Here is a 19,734-nt window from a genome sequence, read left to right as displayed (position 1 = left end):
CTTAGTTGACATACGAGACCAAAGTGGAAATGTTTGACCAAGATGCACAGTGCTGTGTTTGATAAAAATCAAAAGCAAATCGGCACAAACACTTTGTGCCAACTGTCAAGCACGATGGTGCAGGGTGCTTGATTTGTGCTTGTTTTGCGGTCTCTGAACTCCTCTGTGAACCAAAGAACGGGATAACTATCCCAACCACATCAGAAAATCTACAGCAGAATGGCTTCAAAACACCAGAGTTATGTTTAAATAACTATATGACATGATGTGATGTGTCATGTGTTTCATCTCAAGTTGTATTTACCTAATTTTAAGACCTGCTAAGGACTTTTTCATTATCTACAAACGGAATAGAATAGTCATTTTGTTAGGTGCAACAAATTTTATACTGCATCTCTCCTATGATCATCAGAGTGTTATCAGTTCAAGTTATTATAGCGTATGAGTGGGGGGTTAAAGGGGTTTAAAAAAAGCGGTTCCTTCCTGGCCTTCTTCCTAAGATAGTTAGCTCTATTGCTATCACACGCTGTGTACTCTATTATCTCCTGATATGTAAAACCTGAGAATTGACAGAGGGTGCCATTTCTTTGTACCTCCTTATTTTGTTCTTTGTTTGGTTTCAGTAAAAGGTTTTCTGCTGTCATCATGACAGCTGAGGAGCTGAAGCCTGGTTAATTTTTTTTTATTTTAGATGGAGAAGAATTCTAAGTGACATCAACAGAGCCAAGAACCACAAAAGGTTGGTGCAACTGTTGAGCTGAAGCTTGAAATTCGACTACTTGTTAGACAAAAGACAGATTCAGTGTGGGCATTTAAGAAGACAGACAGATTTAAACGTGCAAAGACCTCTTTACCTTTTTTGACAGTGGAGGTAAAGAGCAAGGGGTGAATCTGAGAGACACTGTACATTCGTGCTGTAGCAGCTTGTTAGGAGATAAAGGCTCCCTGAAAACAAAACCTGCTTTTTGACCTTTTTAACTCTAGGGGAGGGGTGGGGGCTAATTCATAAACTAAACATTCTGCTGTAGTCAATAAAACATGAAGCTAACCCATAACTCATCAGGAACGCGTTTACTAAAACAGAATATTATCTGTCTGTCACCACTGAGAACCTAAATAATCCACAGAAGTTCTGGAAAATCATTAAGTCTCTTTCAGTGAGTAAAAGCTCCCACGCTCTACCCACCTATGTTTTTAAGGATTCTGTTCCTGTTTATGATAGGAAGGAGATTATGAATTGTTTTAACAAGCACTTTATATCTTCTGGCTCTTTGTTTGACTCTCTGAACCCAGTCTCTGTAAAATCTGGCACAAACCTTCCGGTGTACACTGGTCAGCCATTTAACTTTGTTCCTTTCTCTGTGCAGGAGGTCTGTAAAGCTCTTAAACTGTTAGATCCTAGAAAATCTCCAGGGCCAGACTTACTAGATCCTTACTTCTTGAAACTGGCAGCTGATTTTGTAGTAGAGCCTCTCACAACACTTTTCAACCTCACACTGGATACGAATAAAATTCCCTCAGTATGGAAATCAGCTTTTGTTGTTCCTCTATTAAAAGGGGGCGACCCAGCAGTGTTAACTAATTACAGACCAATATCTAATCTATCTGTGCTGGCCAAAGTTCTTGAAGCTCTTGTGTGTGAGCAGTTAAAGGAGTTTTTGCACATCAATGCCATTTTATCTGAATATCAATCAGGCTTTAGGAAGAATCACAGTACTATCACAGCTGCAATTAGAGTGGTAAATGATATTACTATTGCACTTGATAAAAAACAACACTGTGCATCCCTTTTTATTGATTTGTCAAAAGCATTTGACACTGTTGATCATTGTATTTTAAAACTTAGACTCTTCCAGTCAGGACTCTCTGAGAGAGCAGTGGCATGGTTCTCAAACTACCTCAGTAACAGGACTCAGTGCATTAAATCTGACGGTCTATGTTCTGACTTTGTTACAGTGCACAGCGGAGTGCCACAGGGTTCTGTATTAGGTCCCCTTCTATTTATCATTTACGTAAACAATCTTAGTCTACATGTGCCAGATGCAAACTTGCACTTCTATGCTGATGATACAGTTATTTACAGCTGTGGTTCAACTCTTGTCCAATCCATCGACTCCTTGCAGAAAGCCTTTTCTGCTGTCCAGCACTCATTACATCAGCTTAAACTTGTTCTCAATGCAGACAAAACAAAGCTCATGTTGTTTTCTAAATCAAGGAGACGAGCCCAAACAATCCCATCAGTAACCACTCTTGAAGGTAATAAAATAGAGTTGGTTCACACCTATAAATATCTGGAAATCTTAATTGATGACTCGCTTACCTTCAAACCACATGTAGAGAATCTTGTGAGAAACCTGAAGTTAAAACTGAGATTTTATTTTCAAAATAAGTTGTGTTTCTCTTTTAATACAAAGAAGCGGCTTGTTGCTGCAACATTCTTGCCTGTGCTGGATTATGGTGATATTCTATATATGAATGCTTCTGCTCAATGTCTTCGAATGGTTGATTCTGTGTATCATGCTTCTCTGAGGTTCATCACCAACTGTAAATTTCAGACTCACCACTGTGAGTTATACTCTCAGGTAGGATGGCCTGCTTTGGTAAGTCGGAGGAACTCTCATTTATACAGTTTTATATATAAGGCGATACTTGGGTTGCTGCCTTCTTATATATGTTCCCTGCTTGTAATGAAACATGCTGGTCGGTATTCTCTTCGTCCGCATGGTTACTTGTTGCTTTCTGTTCCATTTGCCCGAACTGAACTTGGTAAAAGAGCTTTTGTCCATTTAGCACCCTCGGCCTGGAACAAACTGCAGAAGGAATGGAAAATGACTGAATTCATTTCATTAAGTGATTTTAAATCTAAACTACGAATCCTTGAGGCCAAGTCCATAACATGCAACTGTTTCAATTAGATTGATTGTCATTTTAACTGACTTTTTATTTTATTTGAATTTTATTGAATTTTATTTTTATTTTATTTGTATTCGTTCACTTATTGTTGCATGTGTGTTGTTGCTGCCTGTGTTTGAGTAATTTCTGTAACTGTGAGACATCTGCTGCTGCCTATCTTGGCCAGGTCTCCCTTGAAAAAGAGGTTTTTAATCTCAATGGGATCTTCCTGGTTAAATAAAGGTTAATAAATAAATAAATAAATAAATACTGAGATCATCAATCAAAGGAGCCAAAGGGTTGTTTTCCCAGAGATTTCTTGTTGTAACCAGAGGCGTCGCCCTCTGCTGGCTGTAAGAGAGACTGAAGACTTTACAGGCATCACCTCGCTTTTCAAACGATTAAGTTATGTCCACCTCTCAGAAATGTTCTACAATGTGAACCCTTTCAAGTTGACTTCAACATTAAATTGCTGTTACAGAATTCTTCCATAAATTCAGGATTCTCTCAGCGCCATCTGTCTTCTGCACAAAGTCTGTGGGAACCAGCATTTACAAGCCACAAAATACAGCCTATGTACTTTGCACAATCGGTTTGCTTGCATATGCAAATAGAAAGATTAACTGTTAGTAGCACAACCCTCAAACACTATAGCAAGCTAACAAGCAACACACAGCAGGAATGAGGTTGCAAGCACTACTCTAAAAATATTTATGTTACAGAATAAGCATTTTTGCTTCTCTTTGGATATCACTTACCAGTTGCTATGATCTTGTGTTTTCCCCTCCAAATGGCTACATTTTGCTGAAAATGTGGATTTGTTACTAAATGTCAAACAAAGCCATACTTGGGTTTTTAGTAGGCTTTGTCATGCACGCTGTTTGGAGGGAGTATGCAAAAAGGTATGCAGTAAAAAAAGAAGATGAAAAAAAGACCACATTTAAATAAATAAATAATAAAAAATAGGATGGCAAAACAAGTGAAAATTCATGTATGTAGGAACTAACCTTCATTTTTACCCATGTTAAACAGTTTTGTGTCTTTTCAATTTCCATCGGTTTCTTTGCTCTGAATACTAATGCAAATTCCACAAATGAAGGGTTTCATTTTCATCCCTACCATGCTTTTTTGTTGCATTGCATGCCTCCCCTTTTTTTCCTTTGATGTATTCTTCTGCCATTTTCTGAGGCTGCTGCAATAGATCAATGTCCACAGGCATTTCTAATCAATACCTTTACTTTTTTTTGCAAATAAAATCAATGCACTCCAGCAATATGGTTGAGATTGATTTCGTTACAAAAGCTACACCCGGAGTCATATAAATATATATGGACACTAAAGGCTAATGGCATTTTCTTATGGTTTGGCTATTCAGCAAATAAAACCCCTTCTTTGTTTCCAGACTTCAGTAGCACAGAAGAATAATTTCATGTGGGAAATGTGTAACAGTCACATGTATCCTATAAATGATCATAAATGTGACATAAGCTCTTAAAAGTTAAGCTAGTTAGTGATCTAGACTTGATAAGCAATAATCTTTTAACAAACACTTGTTTTTAATTATCCTGTGATGCAATATCATTACTTACCAGTGTCTTTATAAACTGGGTCGAGCTTTCATTTAAAAAAAGAAAACGAAAATGGTGTGAAATTGTGCAACCAGCTTGAGAAAACACACGGGAAGGGTCAGGTAAAATGCCATTTATGTAACTTACTTTTCAAGAATCTAATACAAAGGCATACACATTTCACCACCAAGAACCACATATAACCACTAATGCAATAAAACATCACCATACAAACAGGAAAAAAAGAATTAGAGTAGTTGGCTTTGAAGCTTGGGAGAGATCACGGAGAGCCACAAGCTCACATGCATACAAATAGGCTCATACACATTCATAAAGAGCATTCAGTACACACACACACACACACACACACACACACACACACACACACACACACACACAAATAAACAGAGCTTATATAATACAGCATTGAAGAAGTGTGGCTGTAAAAAAGGCATGTGGAGGAAGGGAGGTTATTACATTATACAGTATGAAAGGGGAAAGGATAACAGCCAGAGTTTACAAGAAACACATTTTTCATTTTTACAGTCAAGCCAACTTTACTTAATATAAATATTCTTCATCCAAAAGTCAGTGCAGTGCCTTCTGCTCAGGCTTCACCTGGTCCTCATCCCCGGTCCACTTTACACCCAATCTGCTCAAGACCTGGTCCACAAATTACCCTTTCCACACAAATCTTTTTTTTCTTTTCTTTTTTTTTAAACATCAGTTTTCTCTCTAGTCTAGTCTCAATGCAATGTGTGTCTCTCTATGTCTGTGTGTGTGTTTGTATATTTTTTTAAATCACCCAGTACCTCAAAAGTCCAGCTGTGAAGTACAAGAGTTTGTTTTTCTACCAATTAGCCAATAGAAAAAGAGATCCACAAAATTTACAAATGTCCATTTTTTTTTTCTTCTTTTCTCCTGAATTCCCTTTTTGTTTTTTAGAGAAAAAAAAAAGAAGTTTGTGGATGGAGCAGCTCTACTGGATTCCCCTGAAGAGACACATTGCAAAAACCATGGCAAAAAGCTGAGGAAAGAGGGAACGAAAAAGAAATAATGAGCACACATACAGAAAATCCCTCCCTCCCAAATTGTTAATAGAAATAAATACACTGTACTGTCCAATATTCACCTCATTTTAAAAACCACTATGTTCTGTGATACTGAATTTTAGCACAAGGTGGCGATGTTGCTATTCAAAAAGCATAACACTGGCATATTCAGGCAAATAGCCTTGGGTTAAAGCAGCCTTGCAAATTTTCTAAAATGAATATTCAGAATACACTGGAGGCCAAAAAAAAAAAAAAAAAAAAAAAAAAAAAAAAAAAAGGTTGCATATTTTAAAACTTGCTCATACCTCTATGGTTAGCACCACTATGGCCAGGGCTCCAGCCACATAGATGTACAATTCGAAGTAGTCAACTACTGCAGAGTAACAACCCTGTGGACACAAAGACGTGACACTCAGCAGAGAATCAATAGGCTATAAACTTGCAGAATTACAGAGACAATTAAAGTAACATCACAGCTTCAACTGAGTGAGAGTCTGAACAAAGGCCTGACTGAATGAGTGGGAAGGAGGGCCTCCAGCCTCACTGGCTTTTAATGAGAGCTCTTTGTGTGAATGAACAGAGCGAGGCACACACGGTGGATATCTCTCATTGTTCTAATGGGCTGAAAAACAACAGGTGGAGACTGCAGTAAAAAAGCTCTTCCTATCAGCTTTCACTGTAATTACACTCAAGGCTTCCTTTGTGCACATGGAAGCCATGTGAGCAGGGATGTGGGCATGCACGTGTGTGTGTGTGCGTGTGTATATATCTCACACAAAACACACGCACACATCCACACACATACATAGCGCTGTTGTCTCTGTGCTCTACCACACAGTAAGATGGTCTTCTGTGACACCCAAAACACAGAAAAGCACTAATCAGCCATGGAGGAGTCAGCTAGTCCCTGGATGTCACCCCTCAACCGTCTTCAGCTCTAATTAAGCCTTGAGGAGGTTTAGAAGAAGGAAGTGAAAGTGAGAGAGAGAGCGAGAGAGAGAGCGAGAGCGAGAGAGAGAGAGAGGTCTTGACATGGTGGATGTGAAAAGTTACCTTATTATTACGGAACATCATATTGCCCGATAAGCACTGCTCCTGGCTGGTATAGGCTGACTCGGCAGTCTGAGTGGCACGCTGGCAGCAGGCTTCTGGCACCACATGATTTTGGTTCATCATCCTGAACATGCTTTCCTTAAAATCCTCTGGGCTGTTCACCCCACAGCAGTCAAACTGAGAGGAAGGAGAAGAAGAAGAAGCCCTTATTGTTAAGCGCCCATTTGCGCACTGGCCTGTGGTCCACTGTGTGCGTGCTGCAATCCAGCATGAATATTGACCTAAATGTCTCGGATTTATCTATAAAATATAGCCCTGGCTGTTAACCTTAACGTTTCCACAGACTGTTTGGTGGAAAGGGTGAGTCGGTAAAAGCTGCATTACGTCAGCTCTCTGCCATGTGTGCGGTGGTCTTACTGTAGTCATGATGGCGTTCCATGTGGAGGTGAAGACGTCGCTGTTATTGTAGCCCTGATAATGTTTCTTCAGCTCTTTGGTGAAGTACTCTCTGGTCAGCTAAAGCGAAGGCGCACATGTTAGCGTCACACAGATAACATCGGTTACTTCGAATGATTTCACTGAATTCTGGGTTGGGCTGAGTGTCATTTATATTAGGGGACTGCGCTAACTTAACACATTAAAGTCTTCTCAGGGAAATCTGGTGGTGCTACGGCAAAATCTAGTGGTGTGGAGTTACAAAGAAGTGAGCTCACCAGCAATCTGCTCCTCATATGTGTTTGGGGCTACAGACTCGAGGCTAGATTAGGCCAAATCTTTGTGGTCACACGCCTAATGAGTAATGTACCAAACAGGTTTTGACATGGAGAATTAGAGTGCATCTCTGGTTGCTGAATAGAATTTGATCCCAATTTTTAACTGTGCATCACAAGCACAACATTGTTATAGGAATGCAATGCTATAAATACAAACACTTGTGCAATACCTGAACACCGTCAAAAGAAATTTTCAGAATCATGATTTAAATTAGCAGCTGTCAGGTCCGGAAGTACAAAAAGTAAGAATCTGAGCCCTTGCGTTTTGACACTCAGCCCAACTGCAGACTTGTGATCAAAGGTGGGGTGAACTTTTTAAGAAACTTACATGCTCCCGGAATATGAAGGCTAGGATGGCAGCAGCCAGCTCTGCTAAGAAGATCAGGAGGATGAGCATGAAGAACTGCAGTAAGACAAAAGGAAAAAGGAAAGGGTCAGAAAGAGTATGACAAGGCAGATGAGAGTGAAGACAAAAAAGTACATGTTCATGTGTTTAAAAAAGAAAAAGAAAGGAAAGTGAAAAATCGCATTTTGGTGGTGCTCACTTCACTCAGCACAAAGACAGCATACAAAATCATTTTGCTCTTTTGGCTTTCTGTTTCAAGACTGACAGAGGGAATAATCAACACACACACACACACGAGCGAGTGGTAACACAGCTATGTTTCGACTTTGTCAGCCAACTCACAAAGAGGAGCAGACACTTGTTTTCACGGATGGCTCCACAGCAGCCCAGGAAGCCGAGGAGAAAGAGCATGCCTCCCATACCAAGGATGATGTAGACACCGGTGAATAGCAGGGGGTTGGTTGCTACGATTTCCCTGAACCCTGTGGGGTCCACCAGTACCCACACTCCCACTCCAAGGAGGAAAGAGCCCCCCAGCTGATAACGACAAAAGGCAAAGAGTACATTACTTAGACAAAATAGAAATCGACAATTCAGAAGATATAGTAGCTTTGTATCCCCAGCAACTCAAAAGATTCAACCAGAGGTCATACGGTGACTTTTTTTCTCCACTGTTAGCTATGCAAATACCACAGAGGTTGGAGGTAAAGCTAAAATAAAAGGCTGGGTATCTACAGAGCCACAGTACCTCAGTGGGGGTAAGGGTGGATAAATCTACCCCCTTGAACTACTCCTCCCAGCCTCCCCACCTGCTAAAGAAATGCAATGAGCTTCCATCCTTTCCCATCCTCCCTTTAATAAAATCCTCTCTGCAGCCACTGTGGGGTGACTCATGTGATTAAGAAAAGAAGATATTGAGTCAGGGGGAATAGATCTGAGCTTCCAACATTTTTACCCCAATCCCCTTCTTCCTGTCACCTGGGGTTTGTGCAAATGATAGCCACTCTGTGGTACGAGGAGAAGAAGCAGCCATTTTCAAGGCACTGGGCTTTAAAAGAAATGCTGCTGAGTTACACGAGTGTGAAACGGCCTTAGATAGACACACTTAAAAAAATAATAATAAAAAAAAGAAAGCTGTGAAAAGTAGTTGTTACAGTGATGCCGACAGTCAAGTTCATTCTTTGCTCTGCTGGTTGCATTATTACCCCAGCCTTGAGCAACCTCATCTAAACAGAGACTAAATGGTTTGGTTGTGCTTAATAAAGCAGGAAAAGAGACAAACCTTCTTACTCTGACCCTCCCCCGCTTTACGGCTTCAGACTAACAGGATTACCCTTGATTGTCTGATCAAGACCGATAAACTCAGGTGCCAGTCACAAACTCCACATGGCACAATGTGCCTCAGATGTGTGTCAGCACACTAAAATTTAATCAAAAGAGAATTTGATAGAATCAAGATTGCCTCATCTAATGAAATGCAAATGTGGCTCCATTAGTCAGTCAGGCAGGGAGCACGCAGAAGCCCTTCTTAAATCATTAGATTGACACAAACTTCAGAGACGGCCAGATTAAGTGTCTTTGAGAAAGAAATGAAAAAAAAAAATACTCACAAAGATGAGGAAATTGAAGACAAACATGAGGTACTTGATGCAGCTGAGACAGTCCCCCTCCATGGTTGTCCCCCGTGCTGAAGCCTCTCCCTGCCCCTAAAAGAAAAGACATTAAACACAACATAAAACGTGCCACTTAATGACTCCTGCCAAATGCTCACAGTATTCCCCACTTTCCTGCACCCTGGATAAGCATTAGGCTGAAACTGCCAAGAAAAGGATGCTCTGCCAGAACCTGCTCACATTCTTAATGAGTTCTGTCAGTCAAACACACAGCACACACACGCACGCCTGTCAGCTGATTTGGTCCAATTTCAGATGAAAATCCTCATATTATCCCTTTAGGTGCATTGTCCCCAGCTATAGTCCTGGAAATCCCCAAGCAACTACGAGATTAGGCAGCACAATGTCAACCTATCTGACACATCTCATTTTAGCGTGCTCTCAAACTTAGCCGTCTGTCAGCTCCTCCTGTCTCCGGAAAAATGGCAACCCTATGTTAGTGCGACTGGAGGGGACGTCCATCTCTGAAGCATTTTAAGGAAATGAGTCCTGACAGGGGTTCCATGTTCATTAGCCGACAAGAGATGGCCTTTGCTATGGAACTTCTTCTTCTTCTTAATGTAATGAGAGGCCTTGTGCTCCCATCAGCCACCCCTCCATCTGACACAAACACACTTTGCTTGATGAAGACCCATCCTAGAAGCACTCCTGGTTAATGAAGAACACCTCTCCTGCATTAGCAGACAACACTGGGGCGACAGTGTGTATGTGGGGTGGGGTGTCTAAAAATCCATGTCCCAGTACACCTAAAAATGCAGCGTGCCCTCGCTGAAGCAAATGTTTAACCTTTCAAGCTGCAGATGAAAAGATTTCTCCCTCAGCCTTTGTGAGCTAGGGACTAGGGCTGTGCGATATGACCAAAATCTCATATCTCGATATAAGACATTTATCATCCGATAACAATATAAATCACAAAACTTTAACATTTTCTGTAAATTCTGTGAATCTCGGGCAGCTCGACTTGAGTGAAGTGTTTCCAGCTGGGCGTTGTGTACCTGGAGTCAAGTGTTTTAACCGATGCATGAAACGATACATTTTAGACATAAGTTGTAACAGCCGCCGTTTTCTTTGTGAGTATTTATTACACAGGGTGCTGCGGGGAAAAGCCTGTTCTAACGTTTGAGTCTAATGTTTATTTTTTAGCACCTGACGGCTCTTTTTTGCTTCTCAACAGTAAGCACTCCACATAGTCTTTCACGTGGGTAAGTTTATTTTGAAAAGTCTCAACAGGATCTTGAGCTTTAGTGTGAAAGGTTTATGCGGAAAATAAACAAGCGGACATGCGATGGTTTTACCATCGTTGTTGCTAACGACAACGCATAAAAACAGGCGCTTGTCCATCCCTAGTGTGGTTATATTAAATATAAGAGAAAGAACTTTAAGAAATTAATATAACCACTACAGTGACCATCAAAACGATGAAAAGATATTGCCGTAAACTGTTTATTTTGCGACACCACGAAACAAACCATAGCATAAAATGAAACGATAGACGTTTTTATATCGTCATCCGGTCGTTATATGGAACAGCCCTACTGGGGACTGTGTAAGGACTCATATCTACATATTCTGCACAAACTGAAATGAAAACAATCTGTGGGGCAGCTGTAATTGCAGTCTCAGTGAAGGAAGAAAATTAATTATTTGGCAGAAATGAATTGGCACTCTTTGCTTTGTACTTTCTGATTATTAATTTGCTCTCCCATAGTGATAGCCAGGATTGAGGCTGGCTAACAAGCGGATTAAAAAACGATTTCTCAGAGGAATGGTAAATAGGTTTACACAGCTACACACTGCACCTGCAAATTGAAAAAAAAGAAAATCTTTAAATGCCTTCTTCGCACTTCTTTTATCCGTACTTGCAGAACATCCATCAGCTGTAATTTCATAACGTGTAGGCAAGCTTTCCTTTGCTTGATGTGATGTCAAAGGACTCCTCTGGGTGATCTCTCTCTGCTTCTCAGGCAGGAGTGAAACCTCTGTTGTGATCAACACCGGGCTTGATTCCCGTCCATCTTTGAAGACCCTCGGCTGTCGCTCAAATCTCATTCCGCCTTGACCCTTTCATCCCTGTGCTGCACACAGCAGACTCACAAATGTTGGCTTTCAGGTATGATAAACCATAGCCCAGCACAAAGCCCTGCCTAGGCACAAGCAGTTTTGAGCTGCTGGAGCAATTATTTCCCACAGAAGAAAAGGAAGCGTGTGAATAATTAAGGCAGAACTGATATCTTTTTCTAATCTGTTTTTCTATTATTACAGCGCACTAACACTGGTTTGTTTTTCATTCTGCGAGCCTCATGAAAAGCTTATTTTTTCTTCCCCCCATTGCATTGTTAACTCTCATAAGTTGCCGTGACAATAAAATTAAACAGTACTAAAGATATGACGGCATTCTTTGTCTGCTGTGAGAAGAAGCTACCCTACAAAAAAAGACCTTTTCCTCTCCTCACCAGCCAGAGGGCTTATGCTTCTGTTTGTTCCCCTTTACCGCTTTCCTCTTTGGACCCAGGAAATTGATTTAGACCTATGGTTAAACACTTTCTGTAAATCATAATAATATGCTTAGGTATTGATTACCCTTCTAGTGGTACTCTGAGAGCAACCAACAGATTCATTGTCTGAGATGGGTTTTAATTAACCCCTCCCTTTCCTAAGCCCCAGAAAGGTCTAATGAGGGCACAGGAGGTCTTAACTGAGATTTGCATACATTACAGTCTCATAGAAAAGCATCAGAAAAGGTCCATTCCTATCCCTCCAGCTCGAGCCTGTCAATTCTGGGCCCTTATGAAGGGTGCAAACTGTATTTATTGAGGCAGGGGATGAAGAGGTTGAATGAATAGGAGGGGAGGAGGAGGAGGAAGGGGCCGGCTGGAAAACCTCTCAGGGCACAGCTCACTTCTTATTCTCTAAACAAAATGTCCGATTTCTTTTCCAGCTTCACCCTTTTGCTCTTTGCTCCCATTTCAGGGTCAAGCTGACTGTCAGATCTGAAGCCAATTTTCTTCTGTGCATAAAAATGCATTGAATATTTAAGAATGAAATGGGTTATAGTGTAAGGGCCCAGACAGGCTCCAAATAACAAGCCTATGGTTGAAAAGCAGCATGGTATAAATCAAAGTGCCACTGAGACCCCGGAGAAAGTGCAGAGTAAACAAACCGGTCTTTCCCATGACTCCTGTGGGATCGCAGGTCCTCATCGATCACTGGCCAGTCGCAGAGATCAGACCACTAAGGCTTTCTCTGAATATTCTGCAGTGTATATGATGTAGACAAGGAAAAACATGGTTCACACCCCAGGAGCTGCAGGCTTATATCACTTTTGAAAAATTGCTACTAGGTTAAAGGCTGGTCCTCCTCAGGTGTGCCGCTGAGCAATGCTAGCGATGTGTCAAGAAAACACGCTGTACTGGCTAAAATCTATTATAAATAAACATGCCACACATGCATACACAAAAACAGTGAGGAGTACTGCACTGCTACAACTACACAATGTGCTGGATTTTTTCTTTAAACATGCAGGAAATACTGTATGTCCTCAATCTGACAAGCTAAGCGACAGTCTTCGCCCCGAGGTATCCAGCAAATGCCAAATCTGTCTCCATCTCCTGTAACTGACATCATAAAATGTCATGCGGCGCTAAGAACCCATTGTTTACTCCTGGTGAAAACTGATCCACAGTCAGCTTAGGCTATGGAAATTGGCACAGATGAGTTTGATGGTGAATTGATGTGAACTGATCCTAAAAGCATCAACCTCACACTACCAAAAGAAGCAAGAGCTCTCTAATGAGGACAAACTGATCCGACCTATATTTGTCTCAATGGAAGCGTGAGGAATAGACCTTTTCTTTTTTTTCCCATTCCTAACTCATAAAACCAAAAGTCTGTTCAGTCGGCACCTACACGATCAACCATTATGGTGGTGTCAACCCGCTGTAATTAAAAGATAAGGAAGACACAGACTAGATTGAAAGTACTCCACATATAAATAGCACACCCGTGGGTGATTCTCCTTGAAGATGTCACTTTCAGCAGGATTAATGAAACCAGTCCATATTCCCTTGCTCCCCCAGCGGCTGCCCTGGACAAAAGGATCAGAATTACAAGGACACTCTGTGTCTGCTCCTCGTCAAACTGTCGCCATCCTCCACCCTCACATAACCAGCAAGTTCACTTCATCTTGAGCATGATCCTGCATTAAAAACAATCATTAATACTGAAATCCTCTCGAGATTTTATGGGTTGTATCTTGACCCCTTTAAATATCATTGACCCTCTAAGTGATCACCTGTAATTGAACCCTGGGGAGGACACATTCGTTCCCAGGCTCCCCGATGCAGCTGGAGCAGGTGTGTTTTGTCATCAACTGCATGCCAGTCTAAGCTCTCCGTGCATGCGCTAATACCCTCTGACAATGACACTAGGGGACCACACACATGCCACATCAGCCTTTATCTCAATTAAAAACCCATTTTCATATTTCTCCATGACTTCCTAGATCAGCCACAGCAAGTAAACACCCCCAAATCCGAATAAAGACAGGCTCCTCTGGCAATGAAATGGGTTCCCGTGAGGCGCACCAAGTCCTTAATGAACCTCCAATTAGGAGAGAATGAGCCCTGGGCTCTGCTGTCACACGGAGGAGCTTTGAAGTGCACAGAATGCTAAACAGCAATAGCACTGTATACTTTAGAGGGCATACAGTTTTCAGACAACAGCAAACAACCACACGGAGAAAGTGTACAAAAGTAGCTCAAAGGCAGCTCGCAGTGTGTGCGTGTGTGGGTGTAGCTCTCACACAGAGAGGAGTGCAGACACTGAGCCGGGCAAGCTAAAGCAAAGGTCCTAATGCTGGTTAGATGCTCAGGTAGGTATTTTAACTTGTCTTTCCTCAGGCAAGTTTAGCTTAATGAGTTTTCAGAGTACACACAGAATATCATCAGCTTCTGCACATTACAGGGAATGCTAGTTTGCTCCCCTCCAAAAGTGGACAGTTTATGATGAACTGGTTCAGTCGTGCAAAACCCTTTATAATTTCATTCAATTTGTGCTGGGACTACAAAAGAGTTATACTCCAGTACTGTAACTGGTGCAGACAGGCTACTTTGGTATTTTTCACGTTTGTTTTTTTTCATTTTATTATTATTGGTTTTCAGTTCACTTTAATTCCATTACGTTTCCAGAGTAGGGTTCTCTCATTTTGGTTAAGTTTTTATGCAACCCCCCCCAACCTACTCAAAAATCTTTTTACAACATGCCTCACTCACCCATATTTAAACAAGCCCCCTTTTTTCTTCCCCCTATCTAACATTCACACACACTCAAACTCCGATTAACGCATCAGAGAGCAACTCTGGGTTCAGCATCTTGCCCAAGGATAATTTGGCATGCAGGCTGTAGCAGCCAAGGATTGAACCACCAATCTTTCAATTAGTAGGTGACCTGCTCCACCTCCTGAGCCACAGCCACGCAGAGGCATAAAAGTTCAGAATAGGTACAAAAACATTATTAAGGCAATGAACTAAAAGACTACATACACACAATATGCATTTCAATCAGTTAATTTTCATCTAAAGTCAAATTCTTCTATTTTTCCAGTTCAGATTTCAGTTCCTAGCCTACTCAGTTTGAAATGACACTATGTGAACCCCAGAAGGAAGCAGTCCTCTGACCAGGCAGCTGACACACTCCTGAAAACCAGGCTGATTAACAAGAGGAAAACTCCCAGAATGAACACTAAGAAACAGACTGACCATGTGTTGTCAACACTGCTGCAGGCTACATTCCTGACATCCCAACTGGGCACACATCCAGCTGTTAGTTCAGTAGTAACAGTTGCTCCGAGTCCTACAGCGAAATCGACTCTCCAGCTCCTTAGATTAGAACTACTGGACGGGGGAGGGGGAAGAGCGCTAATAACTTCTCGATAGTTATCTTGAGCAGAGGACATGTGATTGAGTGATGAGCAGATTTTGACTTCTATTGAACCCTGCTGTGTGTGAGATCGCTCATAGCAGAGGCTTTCACTTAATCGTCTCGGTACCTCTATCTGGCTGAGCGAAGATACAAACTGGCTGCGTGAGGATGGATCGATACCAGGCCCGGGCACATGGTCAATGATGCATTGATCCCCTAGAGCTCCAATGCTTAGTCCACTGGTTGCCTGGTAGTGAGGGCATGTGGTAACAGCACACAATGAACACATAAACACTTCGGTGCTGCCGGCTGTTAGGACTCGGCTAAGGCTTTTCCCACGTTTTTAGAGAATGACACATTGCCTTTGGGGCTTTCCACAAAAATGAGTTATAACTCAATTCAAAACTAAATGGTCTAAAATTACTGAGCGAACAACTGAGGGAATTATATCACTGCACTGTCTACTTCTGTGGGTTATTCCACAAGTTTCTCAGTCTCCTTCTTATATATCGGAGTCACAGGGAGAAGAATCGATATCAGTTCCGCGTTTAACAAAAACTTGGAAAAATCCAGTCAATAATTTCACCAGCACTCCCCTGACCACCATTTGACCCTCAGGCAAGAAACAATTAAACAATTATTTTCTTAACACTGAATATTGTTTTAAACGCCACTGAATACGAGGTTGTTGTCTCTGTCGGATGTCCATATCATCACAGATGGCCTTTGCAGAAGTAAACAATGGACTATTTCAGGAAAGACAACACTTTTAGCCTCAGGGCACTAAACAAGAACAGGACACTGGGGAAAAAAAGACAAAGGAACACAAAATACACGCAAGTCACCAAACATCACTAAATCCAGGCTGAAAAACCCCAAAAAACAAAACCATGAAAAATTAAAAAATCTTATTTCTTAAGCAAACGATACACATCTTTCAAAACAGAAGGATTTCCTAAATCACGTGCTGGAACATTTCCAAAAAAAGACTCTGGTCTCTACGGCAACCCGGATATGGGGTGAGAGTGGCCTTTGTCTGCAGAGGACTGTTTGGCATCTCCACTTAGCTCGAGTTCCTGTTCGAAAACAAAGGGGAGCAGAGCAGAGCACTTTACAACGGGGGGGGGGACAGCTTGGCCAGCCATTTGTCTAATGAGCAATCACTCACACCCTGTTGCAAGGCCATATGCTAGTTTGAATACAGCTAGTTCCCCCGTGTGGAAAGCCTAAAAGCTGTTTTATCACTTACTGATGATTCTTGTGTGTGGCGTGCACACACAAATATCACGCACTTGGCAAAAGTTCAACAAAATGAAAAAGAAAAATAGCAAAAAAACCAAATCAAAAAACAACAGTGTAACCTACTTTGTGTTACAGGCTGGGGTTTCAGTGCAATGCAAAGATCAAAACAAAGCCTTGAGGATAAAGCATGTGAACGTTTGTGTTTTTGTGGAAGCCGCAGATAAAAGAGATAACGGCATACTGTATATTTGAGGCCCCACTGCAAAACAAGTTGATGTAAGTAAACCAAAAGCATGTTAGCAATACTGAATGTATCAGAGAAATTAAAAGATTATTCCAGTTTGTTTGGATCTCAGTGGATCGCGATTTTGTCTTTAAATACTGAACTGTAAAGGAGGAGCTAAAGCTCGCCTTTCATTCCAGGGTAGATAAGAACTAGATTAATGTTTGTGGTGAGATTGTTGAAAATGAGCTTTTAATTCCACCACATTTCCTTATTTAAAAAAAAAAAAAAAATCCTCAAGTGAAAGCTCAAATCAGACCTCAGATGGCATCACATAATAACTATAAGGATCGAGCAAACATCACAGAGATTATTGGAAGCAGAAACTTAACTAGAAAATTAAACTAGCTTTAAACACACCTTACATTTTGATTAAACTAACTGAAAGTTTAAAAACCAGACTTCAGGGAAAGAAACTCCGAAATAATAGAGAAGCAGAAGAAGACTATTTCATTTTAGATCATTGTGCATGTATCCATCATTAAAGGTTTATACATTAAATGTCTTTAGACGTCGTCAGTTTTATCAGATTTGTTAAGACAATTATGAGGTGGTACTAGTTTAGGTCCGGAGTGTCTACATGCCTGTGAGTCAGCTCCTGCTACTGTATGTGCATGGGTTGGTATATTGGTTTATACATGCATACTTTACAGAATACAGGAAGACAAGGATTGTTGTTATTGCTGAAATTATTGTTACTATTAGCATTTATTGTCAAAGGAGCTTGCAAAGAAAAGCGTCTGGACTTCTTTAAGTTACTTGAAGACGTTTCACCTCTCATCTGAGAAGCTTCTTCAGTTCTAAAGTCAAATGGTGGGGAGACCCAGATATAAACCTAGTGGGAGTAACCCCCCACAGAGGGACAAAAGGACCCCCTGATGATCCTCTAATCGCCTGAGCCAAGGTGTGAAACTGGGTGTGGGTTCCAATAAGCCAGAGTTTTGGGTGAGTTCATTGTGAAACCTGGCCTCCACCATTTGACCTTAGAACTGAAGAAGCTTCTCGGATGAGAGGTGAAACGTCTTCAAGTAACTTAAAGAAGTCCAGACGCTTTTCTTTGCAAGCTCCTTTGACTACGATGACCTGGATGACTGAGAACCTTCACAGACATTATCATTTATTTTGTCCCATCTTTTATTTGATCACTGGGGGAACATGATTGAACCCACTCAAACAGCAGATCCTCGCACAATTTGCATTACACTCATTTTTCTATCCCCACAATCCCCCTTTTCCATTCATTGTTTTCCTATTTGCGCTGTTCTTTTGAGTCTTCTATATCCTTGTCCTGGATTTGTCTCTTTCAATTGCTGTCCTGCGGTAAAAGTAAAACTAAAGTTAAAAAAAAAAACTGAAAAGAAAAGAAACTCAAATATAAAGCTGGTTCAAGGTAAAACTGAAAGTGACCCCACCCAACAATGTTGAAATAAAAAAATAAAAATAAAAGAGGAAGACATGTTTATAAGTGAAACCAGGAAGCCAGTCTAGACTGGATGTTTAAATCTTATATCCTGGCTTGTATTTTTTCCTCCTTTAAGTTTATTTATTAATGTGAATGTTTGTTTCTTAGATCAATCAAACCAGCAGTTCCTCCACTATAAGGGAGTGACTCGAATGAGTGACAAAACATTACTCCCACTGAAAACAACGCCCAGATGAACAAAATCCACTTTCCTGTATTTCCTTAGCTGAACAACTGAGCATGCATCAAGGTGTGACTCCTCATATATAAAAGCTGAACTCTTCATGTATGATTCTAAATCAAATTTAGATCTTAAATCTTTGCAAATGAACCTCATCTGTAACGGTCGAATCCGAATTCACATGACTCATCAGAGCAGAGTGCAGCAGAGCATCTCGTGGGCTAAAGCGGTCCTTTATATGCTCAATTTTACATAACATTATTTCCATGAAGCAGATTCACCATCCCACCCCTCTTTGCTGCAACTCCATATCCACACAAAGCTCTGTATACAGGTAGCAGCTACTGTGCCACAAAAAAGCCGATGTCAAAATCCTCTTCCTTATGAAAATCAAATTAGAGAACATTTTCTGGCACTTACGGCACAGAAGACTTACAAATGAAACCGTTACTGCTGGTTTCTATTTTGTTTATTCTTGTTTACATCTATAAAATAACATTTTAATAGTTTTTGCTGCACATACACGTCAGTTTAGAGTTCACTCTGAAATCTGTTACTCGTATTGTCCAGATTGGGCTGGAGTCAAACCTAAACTTTTGCTTGTGTTAAGTGAATGCGTTAACCACTACACTACAGAGCCACTATCACTCAAACCATTTTATACTATTAGTTAAAAAGCACCAGATTTGCTGTTATCATCTCCTGAATAACACATCCTTGCCACTTACAAAAAACCTCTGCATCAGTGTTGGTATAACAGCAGAAGAAGTCGAAAGAGGAAGCAAAGCGATCAGAGATTTCTTCAAAGTTTTCTCCCAAGTGTTTGAGCTTTTCAAGCTGCTGCATGGCGGTAAAGACCAATACAATCACACCCTTCCATCTTCAACCCAACCATGCCGGCTGCACATCAGCTCACAAAAAAAAGAAAATCAAACAGCTATGGTGCCACTTTTGGCACATGCCGCCATCCGCAAGGGCAATAATACGAAAACCATAAAAGGACCGTTAGATTTGCAGTCCGATCATAGCCATAGAGAAGTTCAAAGGTGGTAATGATCTTGCAACCAAAGATAGCTTGGGAAAATTCCAAGATGGTCATAGCATGGAAAGAAAGAAAGAGCAGGAGTTGCAACTGTGCGTGTCATAGCCTCCAGTTCAGCAGCCATTATCACTGCACAGTCTACATCCAACAAACCTGATGTCATTGCCAGGTTTATTAGATTCATGCACAGTGTGGCTTGACCGTAAGGCGCCTGAAGGGCACCCAACAAGTGACAGCTTGAGCATTAA

General features: G+C 41.1%; 1 protein-coding gene across 1 annotated transcript in view; it reads right to left on the bottom strand.

The window, feature by feature from the left end:
- Positions 1-4,578: 4,578 nt before the first annotated feature.
- Positions 4,579-19,734, bottom strand: part of tspan18b (tetraspanin 18b) — a 35,784-nt gene continuing 20,628 nt past the window's right edge. The window contains exons 3-9 of the mRNA XM_080875481.1: positions 9,295-9,390; positions 8,027-8,221; positions 7,667-7,741; positions 6,983-7,081; positions 6,566-6,742; positions 5,818-5,901; positions 4,579-5,487 (exon numbers count right to left, since the gene is read on the bottom strand). Coding sequence (XP_080731607.1) covers positions 5,440-5,487; positions 5,818-5,901; positions 6,566-6,742; positions 6,983-7,081; positions 7,667-7,741; positions 8,027-8,221; positions 9,295-9,390 — 774 coding nt within the window. The 3' untranslated portion in view covers positions 4,579-5,439. The remainder of the gene's footprint in view (positions 5,488-5,817; positions 5,902-6,565; positions 6,743-6,982; positions 7,082-7,666; positions 7,742-8,026; positions 8,222-9,294; positions 9,391-19,734) is intronic.

The sequence above is a fragment of the Rhamphochromis sp. 'chilingali' genome (genome assembly GCF_963969265.1).
Source record: "Rhamphochromis sp. 'chilingali' genome assembly, chromosome: 2".
NCBI lineage: Eukaryota > Metazoa > Chordata > Actinopteri > Cichliformes > Cichlidae > Rhamphochromis > Rhamphochromis sp. 'chilingali'.
Note: the sequence above shows the minus strand (reverse complement) of the source record. Positions and strands in the feature narration are given on the sequence as shown.